General features: G+C 38.0%; 1 protein-coding gene across 3 annotated transcripts; it reads right to left on the bottom strand.

Moving 5' to 3' along the window:
* Positions 1-11,211: 11,211 nt before the first annotated feature.
* LOC122059599 lies at positions 11,212-14,155 on the bottom strand. Of its 3 annotated transcripts, XM_042622494.1 has the most exons (5): positions 13,871-14,155; positions 13,271-13,447; positions 12,899-13,105; positions 11,513-11,621; positions 11,212-11,360 (listed from the first exon to the last, which is right to left on the bottom strand). In XM_042622494.1, the coding sequence occupies exons 1-4, from the start codon at positions 13,988-13,990 to the stop codon at positions 11,541-11,543; spliced, it is 585 nt and encodes a 194-aa protein (XP_042478428.1). In that variant the 5' UTR covers positions 13,991-14,155; the 3' UTR covers positions 11,212-11,360; positions 11,513-11,540. The 3 variants fall into 3 exon arrangements, with proteins under 3 accessions (XP_042478428.1, XP_042478420.1, XP_042478438.1); XM_042622486.1 differs by having other exon boundaries at positions 11,212-11,621; positions 13,871-14,154; XM_042622504.1 differs by having other exon boundaries at positions 11,212-11,621; positions 12,899-13,081; positions 13,871-14,153.
* Between the last annotated feature and the right edge of the window lie 3,048 nt (positions 14,156-17,203).

Genomic DNA, 17,203 nt, shown 5'->3' with positions numbered 1-17,203 from the left:
ATTTGTTGGGGAGTCTTCAAAAAATAGCAAGGCAAATGGTAAGGGAACAGTACATAATCCTATCAAAGTCAATGATAGGAATGCTCAAAGAGGAAAGGCACATGTTACTACTGCTGGCAATGTCAAGAGAGCAGTACAAAAAGATAAAGTGCAGATTGGTCCAACTAGAAGAGGAAATCCATCTATATTCCATAAGACTAACCATGCTAGACAACCACAGTTGGCAAGGCCAAGCAGGAGAACAGAGAGCTATGGATACAGTCAAGGTCCTCAACAGAGGCCTAGAGCATTTGACAACTTCAGAGCTCCATACAGATGGCAGATGGAACCTGTGATGCAGAGGCACACCTTTCAAGGTTATTGTTACAAATGCAACACTTTTGGACACAAGATCTCAGATTGCAAGTTCAACATTGGTCCAAGGAGTTATGTGGACAGAAATCCTTTTGCACCCCTTATGGAGGAAACAGTTGAATGTTACAGATGCAACAACCTTGGACATATTGCAAGGAATTGTAAAACTATATTTCCCCCACAAAGACAGGAGAACAGAGGTAAGCAGAGAGTTTTCAGAAACACAGAAGATGATGAGATGGAGAGACAGTTCTCAAGACAGAAGAAAGCAAAGAAATCTAAATCTGTCAAGAAAGTTTGGGTTCAGAGAGAGAGAGTAGAAGATGAAGAAGATGCAGCAGCATTTGTTATTCATAGAGCTTTTAAGGCTCAAGGAGACTCTACTCCATGGATTCTTGATAGTGGTTGCTCAAGCCACATGACAGGAGATAAGGAAAGGTTTGAACAATTACATGACTTTGAAGGTGGATCCGTGAAGTTTGGCAACAACAATGGTGCCAGAATTACAGGGAAGGGGTCCATAAGTTTGAACCATGGGAATGTGAAATCCCTTGATGTCTTGTATGTTGAAGGGCTCAAACACAATCTTCTCAGCATCAGTAAAATTTGTGACAAAGGGCATGAAGTAAATTTCACTAGTAAAGGGTGTGAGATAAGAAAATCAAGCAGTGGAAAAGTTGTAGCTACTGGACAGAGAACTTTAGGGAACTTGTACACCTTGACAGAGTTAGAGAAAAAATCTTGTATGGTCAGCATAGATGAGGAGACATGGTTGTGGCACATAAGACTTGGGCATATTGGTTTCAAGAACCTTGTCAAGATTTCTTCGAAGAAGGCAGTGAGAGATGTTCCTGAGTTGAAGAAGCTCTCCAATCCTATATGTGCATCTTGTCAAAAGGGAAAGCAAACCAGAATCTCCTACAAGTCTAAGGAGTATTATTCCAGTTCTCCATTGCAGTTGATTCACATAGACCTATGTGGTCCTATGAGGACACCTAGCACCTCAGGAGAGAGATACATCATGTTGTTTGTTGATGATCATTCAAGAATGGTGTGGGTGATGTTCTTGAAACATAAATCAGAGGCTTTAGAAAGATTTAAGATCTTTAAGAAGCAAGTTGAGAATCAGACAGGGAAGAAGATAAAGTGTCTAAGATCTGACAGAGGAGGTGAGTACAGTTGGGATGATTTTGAAGAATACTGCTATGAGCATGGTATCAGGAAACAAACTTCAGCTCCAAGAACACCCCAATAGAATGGTGTTGCAGAGAGAAAGAATAGAATAGTGCAAGACATGGCTAGAACAATATTGGCAGAGAATGACATGGGTAAAAAGTTCTGGAAGGAGGCAGTTCTAACTGCAGTGTACATCCATAACAGATGTATGTTGAGACCTCATGAAAGCAAGACTCCATATGAAATCTGGTTTGGAAGAAGGGCTACAACAAGACACTTCAAGGTCTTTGGTAGCAAGTGTTATATCAAGAACACAACCCAAGATTTGGATAAGTTTGATGATAGGGCTGATGAGGGTATATTTTTAGGTTATTCTACTTCAAGTAAGGCCTATAGATGCTACAATAACAGACTTGGAAAAATTGTAGCGAGTGTTGATGTCACAGTTGATGAAAAAATGGATATTCCTTTAGGCCCAGGAAATGAACTTCCAGAATTTGAAGATCTTGATGATGAGAATGACCTGGTTGATAGTAGACCCAAAAGCAAAAATGAGATTGATGTTGAACAGGCTGAGGTAGATTCAAATGAGCAGAGGAGACACAACAAAGTTGATTAACAGGAAACAGATGAGTTAATCATTGGTGACCCCACTGTAGGTGTTCAGACTAGAAGAATGAAGACCAACACATACTCTCTTCTTTCGAAGATTGAACCAAAAACTGTTGATGAGGCAAGCAATGATGAGAGTTGGATGAAGGCCATGAATGAAGAACTTGATCAGATAGAGAGGAATCACACTTGGGATCTAGTCCCTAGGCCAGTTGACAAGAATGTGATTGGTACTAAATGGGTTTTCAGAAATAAACTCAATGAAGATGGTCAAGTGGTGAGGAACAAAGCAAGACTTGTATGCAAAGGGTATGCTCAAGTGGAAGGCATTGATTTTGAGGAAACTTTTGCTCCAGTGGCAAGACTTGAGGCTATCAGAATGTTCTTGGCTTTGTCAGTGTACAAGGGGTTCAAGGTCTATCAGATGGATGTCAAATCAGCTTTTCTAAATGGAAACTTGGAAGAGGAGGTTTACATAGAGCAGCCTGATGGGTTTCAGCTGAGTGAGGACCCCACTCTTGTGTGCAGATTAAAGAAGGCATTGTATGATTTGAAACAAGCTCCAAGGGCATGGTACTCCAGATTGGATTCTTACTTGTGCACGTTGGATTTCAAGAAAGGCTTAGTGGACAGTAATCTCTACATCAGAACTGAAGAAAACATTCAGCTTGTGGTGGTTGTGTATGTAGATGATATCATCTTTGGGGGTCACAAAGATGAGTTATGCAAAGATTTTGCAATGAGGGTGTAAGATGATTTTGAGATGTCCATGTTGGGTGAACTATCATTCTTCTTGGGTTTGTAGATCAGTCAAAAGAAAGAAGGTATCTTCATATCTCAGTCCAAATATGTGAGGGAGATGTTAAAGAGATTCACCATGGAGGATTGTAAGCCAGTTAGTACACCTATGATGATTGGGTGTAAGTTGAGCAAGGAAGACGACTCTTCATCAGTTGACCACACCTCGTATAGGTCAATGATTGGTAGCCTATTATATCTGACAGCTAGTAGGCCTGACATCTTACAAGCTGTGTGCATGGTAGCTAGATTTCAAGCAGAACCAAAAGAGACACATGTGGCAGCAGTGAAGAGAATTTTCAGATATCTGAAAGGGACTAGTGAGTTTGGGTTATGGTATCCGAAAGTCAAGAGCTTTCGTTTGTCAGCTTTTTCAGATGCAGATTGGGCTCAATGTGAAGATGATAGGAAAAGCACCAGTGGTGGTGCATTCTATTTGGGGAGCAACTTAGTGGCATGGCATAGTAAGAAGCAAGAGTCAGTCCCTCTTTCAACTGCAGAGGCAGAATACATTGCAGCTACATCTTGTTGTACACAAGTGTTGTGGATGAAACAGATGTTGAAAGATTTGAGTGTGGAGGTTGAGCAGGCAGTGCCACTATATTGTGACAATACTAGTGCTATCAATATCTCCAAGAACCCGGTGATGCATTCTAGAACGAAGCACATTGCTATCCGGTATCATTTCTTAAGAGACAAGGTGATGGAAGGTGAAGTAAGGATGGAGTTTGTTCCTACAGCAGAGCAGGTGGCTGATATCTTCACTAAAACGCTTCCCAAAGATCAGTTTGAGTTCCTCAGACAGAAGCTGGGAGTGGTGGTTATTCCAAAGCACTAACAGCATTGGGAGAGGGGGAGCAAGTTGCTTGATGTTGTTACCCCCATATTGGACTCAGGGGGAGTCCATTGGTTCCACCCTTTGTACTTGTTGTCAAAGGGGGAGAAAGTTACTCATTGAAGCTTTAGAGTGTATTAGTGATGAGGTGGTTGCCAACAACTCCAAAGGGGGAGATTGTTGTTTTATGGTTGTCGTTGTTGGTAACTCGGCCACGTGGCGGTGATGACATGGCCAGTTTGGGTGACGTGGATGAAAATGATGACATGGCAGTGTCTAGTGTCACTGATGAGATAACAGAGCAGCTTGGTATGCATGGAGTGGTTTAATACATCATTAATAGGTGGTGCGGGTTTCTGGGTCAAAACTGGTAAAATTGGCCTATTTATGCTCGGGGGCATTTTTGGTAATGGAAATGACATTTTTGGAAGATTAGTTCTTCATGAAAAAGATAGATTGTAATTTACCTAGTCCAATGCATTTGATTTCGTCACATTCCGATATCGTATGAAGAAGTTACGGCATTTTTGGCAGTCGAGGGAAGTTTCAGCATTGAAGATGAATTTTTTAAAGGAAGTGTTCTACATATAACAATACGAAAAAAATACAATCTTTCCAACGGTTATGATTTCATCGCGTTCCGATTCCGTATGAGAAAGATACGTCATTAGAAATGTGTAGGGGCATTTTGGTCTTTTACATGGATGATTCAGATGATTGAGTCTTCTGAAAAGTCGTAGAGCATCTAGTTACGATTCCAACGCACTTTGTTTCATCTCGATCGGATATCGTATGAAAAAGTTATAAGTGTTTCCGTAAAGTCGGTTCGAAAATCCAAACCGAAAATCCATCAGTTGCTTCTGTTGTTGGGTGGATTTTTTGGAATTTATTTTTGAAATTTGAAGGGATTTTGTGTAATTTAAAGATTTTGAAGGTCTGAGTTGCAAGGGGTCTTTAAGCACTGAAACATATGGAGACACGGGCTTGATTGTAATAAAGAGGAGTAAATGGAAGTGAAATGGATGGCCAAGATTCGACCACGTAGGCTTGATGCCCATCCAAAGGCTGCTGAGATTTTGCGCTGACATGGACGAGATAGATGCTTACGCGTAGAATTTGATTGGTTAGGTGCATAATTCTTGATGCACTGGCGCTACACCTTATCAAGGTATGTTGTGGTGTTTCGCGCTTGTATAGAAGGTATAAAAAAGATTCTGATCTTAATGATCTCATGAAATCTGATTAAAGCCATCATGGAGGATTCGGATCCAATGGTCGATATGCATTTCTCTTTTGTGAGTGGGAGACAAGCTACCTTAAAATCCAAAAAAGCAACCAATCATAGATCGACAACACTTCTGATGATGTCAGCGCCTACATCATGATGACGTCATAGAGATTCAAATTTAATGGTTTGGATCTATTATCCGTTGGTTTAATCCGATGGCTTAGATTACAAGATCTTTTATATGAGATCTACGGTCAGATTTCGCCCCTGTTGCGCACGCCGCCGGTGTAGCCTACACCACCCCTACGAAGATTCCATTTCAGGCTATCTTATTGCTCCAACTTCAAATGGTCATATCTCCCTCATTTTAACTTAGATTTGGGTGAACCAAGTTGCAGCTTCTTCGTTTTTTCAAGCCCTACACCATGGAAGCAAGAAAAATGGGTTTTGAGTGAAAGAAAGCTACGGTTTTGGTAGGAGAAGCTTCCCCCTCTTTGTTGGTCCTTGAATGAACATACATACTTAATGATAAATGTTCTTAGGCCATTAAAGGAGGTAAAAGAGGTGGTTGAAGTGTGTTAATGGTACATTAACTCAAATCCAAGGAGGAAGAGAAGAAAGCAAGCATGTGTTTGCTTTGAAGAGTAAGAAGCCAAGGAGAGAGAAGGTGTGAGCACCAAACTTGTCAGTACAAGTTTTCAGTCATCTCAGGCAATCGGTTGTGAGATTCTCTAACCTTTGATTTTACATTATATGTATGTATGTATGCTAGGGTTAGTTGTGGATGAATGTATATATGCTAGGTTAGTTGTGGATGAACTGTAAGCATGCTAGCTAGTTGTGGATGTAATTGCTAGGCAAGGCTTAACTGTAGGGCATTGATATAAGCCCCAATTTACTGTATTATTTATTGTGTGCTTAGTGGGTGCTAAGCACCGGGAGTGGGTGCTCCCGTGTAGTAGGTGCTACACATTGTATCGGTACTATGAATGTCATCTCAGCTTCGGCTTGAGAAAATTGGGTGTAGGTGCTCCTAACTGTGGGTGCAGTCAAAAGTAGTGTATTGAGTAGGTATGAAGCCTTTACAAACACTACTCCAGGGATGTAGGCAAATTGCCGAACCTCGTAAAAACCCTGTGTTGTGCGTGCTTGTTGTTTGCATTTTATATTGAAGTGCGTGGAATGTGGAATGGGTGTGCACACTTGGAAGTGCCTATGAGAGGCTGAGTATGCATACGACTGTGTGCAAACAGGGACAGGTATATCAGGTTTTTCCTGGCCAGACATCGGACAGGTTTTTAGGGATCGAAATTGGACTCACTGATTCACCCCCCCTCTCAGTGACTGCCGGGTTACAACAGTTCATAGATGAAATGTTGGGGCAAGCTTTTCAATTCTCTCTAACTGGTGCGGCTCACCATTAGCTTATGTCTTTAGACAAGGCATAGGCAAATGCCGAATGAAGGGTTCACCGAGTATTTGAGGCATTTTCGTGACAAAGCATCCATGATGAGGGATCGACCAAGTGAGCAAGATCATATTGCCATGATTATAAGGTCGGTGTGTGGTCCCTACAAGGATGTGTTGTTTGGCCAGGCAATATTGACATTTGATGGACTCAGAATGGCAGCCCAGCAGGTCGAAGATGCCCTCGCCCAAGAAGAGCTCCCCAAGTACAGCAAACTTGCTAAGGAGGCTTGTAGCAACAGAAAACCTCCTACCCAACAGAGGAATTCAGGGTCTACTGCTACGATGGCGATTCTTCCCACAGCGCCAGCCTTGCCTACTCCGGCAATGCCATTTGTGATTGAGCAAGATGCAACCCCCGCTCCCCGTCGTCCTCGAAGGCAGTTCACTGACTTGGGGACTTCTCCGACCATAGCCCCATCAAGCTTTCTATCTTTGATCAACAGAACTTTGGTCCTAAGCCCTTTCGTTTTATTGATGCTTGGACAGACCATGAGGAGTATAGGGAACTGGTTCTTAGAGGTTGGGTGAAGCTCGTCGATGACTCCTTGAATCCTCTTACCCGTCTATCTTCTAAACATAGGAAAGTTAAATTTGAGCTAAAGGCATGGAATAAGGTTGGGTTTGGGAATGTGTTTGAAGCAGTAAAGGTTGCAGAGAGGGATCTTCTAAGTATTCAAGTTCTGTTATCGAGGGATCCTTCCAATGTAGAGTTTGTGGTGAAGGAAAGGGAAGCAAAGGCACGATTGTCAACAACTCTTAGGGTGGAAGAATCCTTCTTAAAATAGAAGTCTCATCTTCAGTGGCTTCAATTGGGCGATGGGAACAATCGATTTTTCCATAAGGCTGTGAAGAGTAGGCAAAACCACAATAACATCCTTGAAGTTAAGAGAGAAGATGGTTCCTTTGTTTACAGCCCAGAGTTAATCAAACAAGAGGTGATGCTTTAGTTTAAGAAGATTTTTGGGTGGGGTCAAAGGGAGCCACTCCATAGGCCAGATGGTTTAGTTATGGATTTTGTACTTTCAGATGATCATTAGAGATGGTTGGTGAGGGAGGTTTCTATTGATGAAGTCAATGAGGTAGTTTTCTCTTTCAAAGAGAACAAAGCACAAGGTCCGGACAGCTTCAACATACACTTCTTCAAATCAGCATGGGATATTGTTGGTGAAGAGACGACGGCGAACAATCGGTAGTTTTCTCTTTCTCCACTCCTTTATGCCCCGATCAGTGAATTTCAATTTTATTTGCTAAATTCCTAAGTCTTCTAACACTTCAAAGTTTAGTGGTTTCCATCCCATCGCCTTATGTAATGTGCTATATAAATTTATAAAAAAAATCTTAGCTAATTGACTCCAGGCGGTGGTGGGAAATGTTGTCTCCCTATGCCAGTTGGCATTTATCAAAGGGAGGTCAATAGTGGATAACATTTTAGTCTGTCATGACATAGTGAGGGGGATTACTCGAAAAAATTCATTCCCTTCAGTTGTGCTAAAAATTGATTTACATAAAGCCTACGATTCCTTAAATAGGGAATTTTTGTATGATACTATGTCTTGTATGGGCTTTCTGGATAGATTCACTCAGTGGGTTAAAGGGTGTGTCGACTCAGCCATGTTTTCTATTATTGTCAATGGAAGTCCAGCTAGGTACTTTATTGGCGGTAGAGGAATAAGACAGGGGGACCCGATGTCTCCATATTTGTTTACTATAGCCATGGAGCCCTTATCTATGAAGTTGAGAACTTTAGTTCAAGAAAACAAGCTTCAACTCCTCTCCAGGTGTAAGGCTCTTCAGTTATCTCATCTTATGTTTGCTGATGACCTCATGTTATTTGCTAAAGCTGAAAGAGATTCCATTTCAGCAGTTTTGGAGGTGTTGGATTCCTTCTCGATGTGTTCGGGTCTCAAATTGAACAATTCCAAATCCTCTATTATTTTTGGGAGGCATCCCCCAAGCTTGTAGGCAGGATTTGTTGGGTATGACATGATTTCAGAAAACTCATCTGCCCATTAGATATTTAGGTGTTCCCCTAATCTCTGGGAAATTGAGAGTGGAGGATTGTTCCCCATTGTTTGAGATGGTTCGCAAAAAGCTTGAAGGGTGAAAATCTCGCTTTATCCTTTGCAGGGAGACTGTAGCTTATCAATTCGGTCCTTCAAGGTGGTTACATCTTTTGGTCAGGTATCTTTTCCATTCCCAGGAAGGTTAAGAAGAAGTTGGAATCTATGTTTTCTCACTTTCTTTGGTCTGGCCCTAATCTAGATCGTAAGATCCACTTCATCTCCTGGGATGCAGTTTGTAAGCCCAAAAGAGAAGGTGGCCTTGGCATAAAGAGAATCAATGACATGAACTTGGCAGGTATTTTCAAACAAATTTGGTGGATTGCCTCTAAGAAAGATAGCCTTTGGGTGAAATGGGTGTATCACAGGTACTTAAAAAATGACTCATTGTGGATTGTTTGGGTTTTGAAGAATTGCTCCTGGGTGTGGAGGAAAGTATTGAAATATAGAGACAAGGTTGAACCATTTGTTCAATTTATCATTAGTAATGGGCTTAATACTAATCTGTGGCTTGACCCTTGGCACCCCTTTGGTGTCCTCCTCAACACTTTTAGTGAGCGCATTCGGTATGGTATTGGTTCGGGAAGAATGGCTCTTGTGCATACAATTTTAAGGAATGGTGAATGGAATACTTTTCGTACGATCTCTGAGGATTTTCTTAGCATATGGGATTCTCTCCCTACAAGAAGTAGATTTAGAAGAGTTGATTTTGACAGAATGATTTGGAAGGCTTCTAAAACATGTATCTTCTCTTCTAGATCAGCTTGGGACTTGGTGCGTCAGGCTAATCCTAAGGTAGGATGGTTCTCTGCAATATGGTTCCGAACAAGCATTCCTCGTCAATCATTCACCTCTTGGAGATGCATAGTTGATGCCCTCCGAACAGTGGATCAGCTCATCAAAAGGAAGGTTCAAGCGTTGGCATTCTGCTGCTTTTGTTGGGCTGGTTTAGAGTCTCGTAACCATCTATTTTTTGAATGCGTCTTTATTGGCCATATTTGGAAGGACATTTGAGGCCTTTGTACCCCCTTTCATCCATTTTCTTCCAATGTTGAGGCCGAAGCTTTGTGGGTGGCAAAGGAGTTCGGGGGTGACTCCATTGGATCGATTGGTAAGTTGGCTTTTTGCTCCACCATAAGCCAACTATGGAGGGAGAGAAATTTAAGAATTTTTCAGAACAAGACCAGAACAAAACTAATGATTTTGAAAGATATCAAGCAGGATTTTCGTGATAAATGTGTAGTCTCATCTATTGAAGGAAAGAGGTCGGGTAGAAACTTGTTCCTAGTTATCAATTGGGATATCCATGTGGCTTGGCTACATGAGAGTTAGGGGTTGGGAATTATCAGTCATTCAGAGATGGATTGATGTTTTGAAGTGTGGTTAAGTTCTTCCTCTTTGTTTTACTTCTTTTTGCTTGAGCCCAGCTCATGAGCTTGGTTCTTTGTATGCTGTTTGGCTGAGTTTTGTATATCCCTCCCCCATTCTCTTTTCCTCTTTTTTGCAATAAAGTGATTCTATCTATCGAAAAAAAAAAAACTTCTTGAGGACACACTTTTGTTTATCAAATCCGTATATTTATCTTGATTATATGTACTGAAAATATGTTATTGGCTATGGGGGCATATATATTTTGATGTATATCCCTCTTTGACCCTTTCATGTTCAGACTTATACACTTCATAGCTAAGCAAGTTTCAATGCATACTTTAACATATGTGCACTGTTGTGGTACAACAGGTTACTCAGAGAGGAGTTGTATGATCACTGTACGTAATCATCCATTAGGAAGGCACATAAATCAAAGTCATAAGCTTTACCTTTTTCAACCACATCATGAGTTCCACTTTGCCTTTATTCCCCTTGAGTCATCCTTTGCTCCTAACCTAACTACCAAGGGACCTTTGACCCTGAGAAAGAAAGTGCCCACCATAGCTAAAGGCCCATTTTGAGTCACACAATTTATGTACTGTTAAAGAAAAGTTTACCAATTATGCAAATCTCATACAAAGTTGGGACAAGATGTTCAAAGCTTAGTATGGTGGTTCCTTCATCGACTTTAAATAGTCATATCAGTTCTCATTGAAACCTTGAGGTTAGGCTTTCTTTGATGTTCTTTTTCATGTTTATCTTTGGTACCTCTAATTTCTATTATATTATTATTATTATTATTTTTTTTTTTGATACATTAATTTTTATAGTCTTAAATTAAAAAAAAAAAAATGAGGTTAATTAATCCACTGTTGATAATGTGTATGTCCACTTGGTAAGTTTCAATACAAATTCGTTTGGCTGTGTCAAGATTATTATACAATCTTATATTTGCGCATTGCAAATATAATTAATTATTGTATACTAATCAATAGAATGGAAACATCCCTTCATATGTGACTAATTCTAAGGGTGTACTATCTATCCAATGGTTTGTTTAAGCCACACCTTCAATATCATCTTAAGAGTTTTTTCTTTTTTCCATACAAAAATGAAAATGATTATGATCTAAGAAGAATTATGAAAACAAAATTTTCAAGATCAATATAAATTTATCCCTTCATTCACTTTTGTTATTTAAGGAAAAAAAAAATTATCGTTAAAAACCAAAACCAAAGCAACTACAGACCAGCCTTGCATGGCTTCCCCTCCACAATCATCTTCTCTACTAATTATAGGAAATTAAATTACAAGCAACAAGAACTGTAAGAATAATATAGAAAACTGTGCTAAATGTTTAATGACTTACTCCATGACCTCACATCCCAATTTCTTAGGCATTAGATTCATGACCTTAACTCTCCACACTACCTTTGCTAATTACCCAACTTAGTACCTGAGAAATGGTGAAAGATTTCAATAGGTCTTATGGTCAAGCAACATATAAACTCCCCTTATCTAAACCACATTAAAAACTCCTTGAACAATGAACAACTTTCACATATGCTTAAAAAAAAGAAGCATGCATGTGGTTGTTTACAAACGTACCCATACTCGTCCTAACAACAAATTATGATTATGTAACACCAAGCCTTGCAGCTGTGGCCATTATCTGATCATGGAGCTCCTCTTCAGTTATTGGCGTCTCGTTCATCGCCTTCAAAGAACAACAAAGAGATTAAATGAAATGAAAAAAGAAATTTTTTATTTATTTTTTACCTGAAATATTTGAAAATAAAAAATGAAAGATCAAAACATGATCATATGGTTGAGATAGCAGCCCATGTTCAACATGTGTAGCTAATTCAAAATGTTGTAATTAATATCCATCCAATGATAAGTTTGACTATAGCAATACTCAAACTGTGGCCTATGAGAGAGCACTTTCATCATGAGATAATGTAAATTATATTCTTATGGTTCCCCACCCTGTCAGCATTGGAGGAATCTTCCACACCATATCCATGTCAATGTGGGGAATGATATTGTCTATTGGAAGCTTACAATGGTCAAGAAGGAGAGAGAAAATAAATAAGAAAAGCCCTAGGATGTACCTGAAGATGATGGGGTGATTATATATATATATATATAATTTTTTTTTTTCAATTTCAATATTTCACACAAAAACTGTGAGAAGCCATTTTAATCAAAAGGTATAGATCTAACTAATTTAATGCTTCCAATAAAGAAAAAAACACTATGATTTCAGAAGCAAACTGGTATTAATCATATTGATCTGATCAATCATAACAGAACTTAGCACCGATAGTTTGTAAAAAAAAAAAAAAATTGTAGCAACAAATGAAATAGAAGTAAGTAAACAAAAAAGGTCTATGGTTTAAGAGAAATTATAAAATTATTACTTATTGGGTAATGTATATGTATAACTTATTGTCAGGAAAGTGGTAAATTTAGAAGATATAACATTCTTTCTTTCGTTAAGTATTTTTTTTTTTAATTATGGATGAAAATATATTAAGAAAACAAAAGCCTCATCGGCTACCCAAATGCCAAGCCTCAACAAAGAATACCAAGGGGAGAGGGGAGGGAAGGGGAGGAACAAAATAACCAACAAGAAAGATACATCATTGCCCTTATTTTATTCCTAAAAGTCATAGGGATAAAAAGGATTAAAAAAAAAAAATTTTTTTTTGATGCAGTACTATTTATGGAAAACATAATAATTTACCCTCATTAATAAAAAAGGAATTATCATACTAAAAATTCAAACATTAAAATTACGATATTTTTCATATTTTTCATGAACCGTGGTTATAACAAGATTTTTTTTCTATGTTGTTGAAGTAGCTGAAATAAATTTCTACCCAAAAAAGAAGCAGCTGAAATAAAGAAGAGAGAGAGAGAGAGAGAGAGAGAGAGAGAGAGAGAGAGAGAGAGAGAGAGAGATATTTATCGTAAATTACAGTAGGGTACCTCGAGGAATACTGTGGTTATCATCTCATGAGGGTTTTTCTCGTCAACTATATTAATAGAAGTCATCTTAACCTTCAACTCCAAGGACTCAATCACGCGTTGCACGTGAGCAGCTACCCCTGCTCCTTTCTTCCAAATGATCTTCACTACAAATCTGTTCCCCATCAGTTTCTCTGTTTCCACCTGTTTTAATTTACAGCTCACATGCTACTACCAAGTTAATAAGATATAGAGGAGGATTAATTATTACTATTCTTCTTCTTCTTCTTCTTCATTTGATTAACCCTACCTAGGAATCATTATCAAATATATATATATATATCTACTTGTATATTTAACATAACTGAAAGAAAGAATCCTCTTCATTATTACCCTCAGTATGTGGGGAACTGGAGTAGTAGTAGTAGTAGCATTTATCCCTGTCCCTCTTCCTGATGAGCTCCCATCTCCTTCTGTTCTTTGTGATAGTTCTTTCTCAGTTTTCTCTATCTCTTGATTAATTCTTAGCAAATAATCTGAAGCGTCTTCGAGGATCGATCTTGCATCAGTCTATCACAAACAGTGAGAGCATGAGAAGGAATATATTAACGTCGAGGCATACCCAGACAGCTATAAAAAGACACTATTGTTTTATTAATCTTTCCTTCACCTTCGACATTGCCATCAGCAGTAAGGAAGAACCAAACCACAACCAGAAATATACTGAAAAAAGTCTGTGAAATCTATATCTAGGTCTTTCCTGAACATCCCACAAAATTGAGGAAGAGACTGACAAGAAGAAGAAGAATAAATAAATTAAGAAAAACAAAACCCACGTAAAAGAATCCCTAGATGTAGCCCTATGATTCAGCTCCACTTCATTAACATCTTGTTTTCTTTCTTAGTTACTTAAAAAAAAAAAAAATGATTATCCAAAGAATAGCCATTATTGTGCAGAAAGATGGAAAACACAAGAAGAAGAAGAATATAGACCTGGGTTGAATTGGGGATGAGAGATTGAAGAATTTGCAGTTGTTGCTGAATTTCTTCTGTTCCATGGTTGCCTGTCTCCAATTCTTCATCTGAAGCACTGAGGTTCTCACTTGAATCCATCTGAAATAAGATGATTTATCTTTGTTGATAAACTATTAGGAGGGGAATAGACCAGCTCTATATCAGATAAAGAAAATATAAAGAAACAAATTCTTGAAGGATGGATGCCATCGACTGATCTATCCCACTAATATTTCCTATTTCTTCTTGGGTGTATCTCAATGTGTCCATATCCTCTACTTATATAGACGGATTCCTGAGAGAATAAGCTTCTCATGTGTGTCAATGTGGCTTTCTTCTTCTGGAAAAAGGATTTAAGAACGTAGATAAAGTATCTATCTATGGCCGACCCACCTAGTTGTGCTATATGGATTGAAGTTATGGTATTTCTAACCATTGGATCGATATTTAGAAATTTGTCTAGATTGGCCATTTGACAAATTTCATTCTTTAGGTCTAATTATATATGTTTCCCTTTTTTAATGTAATTTCTTGATGATAGTCTAAGCATTGTCAAGCATTGGTTGTCATAGGTTCTTGAAAGAATTATTTTGTCACTTGATCAATTCCATTTGGATTGAAATTTGTCTTCCGAGCTCATAGGGAATCTTTGAATCTATCTCCTCTGTACAAAATTTCAGCATCAATCAAGTCTCCTATGTAATAAAAGTAGGTGGTCCATCTAAAGATACCCTATGGACATGATTTTTATTTATTTATTTTTATCTTATCCTAGTGAGTGCCGTTGGCCAATGGTCAGTCGCCAGCTTACTGGATGCTAGTAGGGTTAATAGTCACCTACTCCTACACACACCCGTATATGATAGGATTTGATTCCATTATCTCCTCCCTTAAGTGTTGGCTCTTCAAGCAGAAGCTGTCATCACTATGTTAAGCTAGTGTTCATTATGGACAGGATTATCCATCATACTAATACATGCTCTTTTTCTATTTACTATAATAAGAAGAGAGAAGTCCTAAAAGAAATTAGGGAATGCTTAGTAATTTTTCTGCTTTAATTTTTAATCCATAACCTAACCAACTAGAAGAGAGAAGTCTTAAAAGAAAGTAGGGAATTTAAATCTCAGGAATTGATTCGATATCTATCTCCATCAATATTGATTCGGATCAATCTATATTGACTTAAGTCGGACAGTTTTACCTCTATTTTTCATTAAAAAAAAAAAAATTATGATTTTACCCCTTGATGTGATACGGAAATCAATATCCAATCCCAGATCAACAAAATATCAGTATAAACCTTAGCCAATACTGATACCATTTGGCCAATCCAATACCTATACTCAGAAAACTGAGTGACAGTTAGCTTTCCCCATAAAGAATGGGTTACTATTTTTGTCCAGAACCTTTTTGGCATTTGTCGCTGATTGAGTTTTGGTTTATGTTGCATAGGAAACTCTTCCTTTTAAAAAATCTTTTGCTTTTTTTTTTTCTTTTTTAATTTCCTGAAAAGGAAGTTTATTTGGCTTATTGACTTCATGATTAAGTTAAAAAATTTTAAGAATTGAGTGATGATGTTTGCTTTCATCTTTTTTATGCATGTAAATGCATGGATGCACATGGATGTCCGATTAATAGAAGAGTTAGGGTTTAACTATTTTACCCCACTTATCAATTTGGAATAGAGCAGCACAAAAGGTTGGTGCTATGAAGATGGATCGTCGTCCTAGGCTAAACTATTAGTTGAAAGAGACAGAATGAGATTGCGTAGTGTGATTGCATAATTTTAATGGTCATTTTAACTTGTTCTTTTTCAGATGGATGGGTCCACATTTGAGCTCCTTCTTTTTAGAATCCAAATACTCTCATCGATTATGACCTCCTGTAATAATCTTACACCGCCCAAAGGGGTGTGGGAGCCACCTCTGGGTGCGAGCAGTGAAGGATATGAGATTGTTGTAGGAAGTCATGGTCTAGGAGAAGATTTGGCCTCTTTCTTTTTAAACTTCATCAGAAAAGCCCTACACCCCTCTTTCGGTTCTCATCTAATTAAAAAATTTCAACATTTACCATGAGTAATAAAAATCTTTATACAGACACCCGAATTGGGATGTGACTAACTTGTATGTAAAATTTGAACCCACCTGATTTGTCAAAGTGTTATTTATATAGACCTGATAATGGCTAATAGGGGATTAGAGACACACATACTGAGAGTTGTTACTTCATAATTAAGTGCCACGAAATAATGGAAAAAGTTAAGGTTTTCTTCCACCATGGATGAAAGAAAAGTATATCAATCTAGAATCATAAATACTCTATCCTTATCATATGAAGTCGATTATATGACCCCAATATTGTCCGATACACTCTGCATATCATCTGAACCCTTTGATAAAGGAATCCAGTCATGGGTGAAGGAAATTTTCCTCTTAAAAAAGTGTCATTCTCAAGCAGGTAGTTAGGTTTCCATTAATAAGGAAACATATTTCCATTAAACAATCCTAGCTACTTGAGAAATAAGATGGTTGACGAATGAGACGTTTGTCACTACTCCCCCAATAAAAATGATAAAAGGGTAAATAATAATAATAATAATAATAATAATAATAATAATAATAATAATAATAATAATAATAATAAATAAATAAATAAATAAATAGATATAGTCGGTTTGCCTCCATGACTCTTCCGCTACTGGAAGATCTACTTGAACCAAAAAAAAAAAAATGGAAGAGTTGTTTTATTGCTGCCAGAAAAAGTTATTTTACTTTATGGTTCCTTCTTTCTCTCCCCAAAAGCACCACTGGTGATGGATGATAATAATCATAATAATCTTATTTATTTGTTGGTGTTGTTAATAGAAATAGTCAAATCTTGTGGAGTTCTCTCCTACCTTGAAATTCTGCTAGTGGTAGAATAAGATAGGCGAAAGCACTTTTGTAGGTTAAGAGAAAAATGTTCATATTGTCAATCATGCTAATTTCTATTATAGAAATATTAGCACTACCACAATGTTGGTTTTCAAGTCTCCCAACGACTAGTATGTTACATGGGTTAAGTGTGACTGCATGTAATTGGGGTTCATCCTTGAACCTAAATCGTAAAATTAGGTAGGTTCGAGGGTTTCCTTGTTAGCACAATAAATAAATAAATAGAGAGAGAGAGAGAGAGAGAGAGAGAGAGAGAGATAAAGGGAAAGAGGGAAAAAAAAAAAAAAACTCCGCACCACAAACAATCGCATATCCCAATAGCTGGATCAAGTTTCGAGGGAAATTCAGAGAGAATACAAAAAGAAAGAGATAATAAAAA

This window comes from Macadamia integrifolia, chromosome 2, assembly GCF_013358625.1.
Source record: "Macadamia integrifolia cultivar HAES 741 chromosome 2, SCU_Mint_v3, whole genome shotgun sequence".
Taxonomy (NCBI): Eukaryota; Viridiplantae; Streptophyta; class Magnoliopsida; order Proteales; family Proteaceae; genus Macadamia; species Macadamia integrifolia.
The sequence above is the reverse complement of the archived record's forward strand: the minus strand, read 5'-3'. Positions and strand labels throughout refer to the sequence as shown.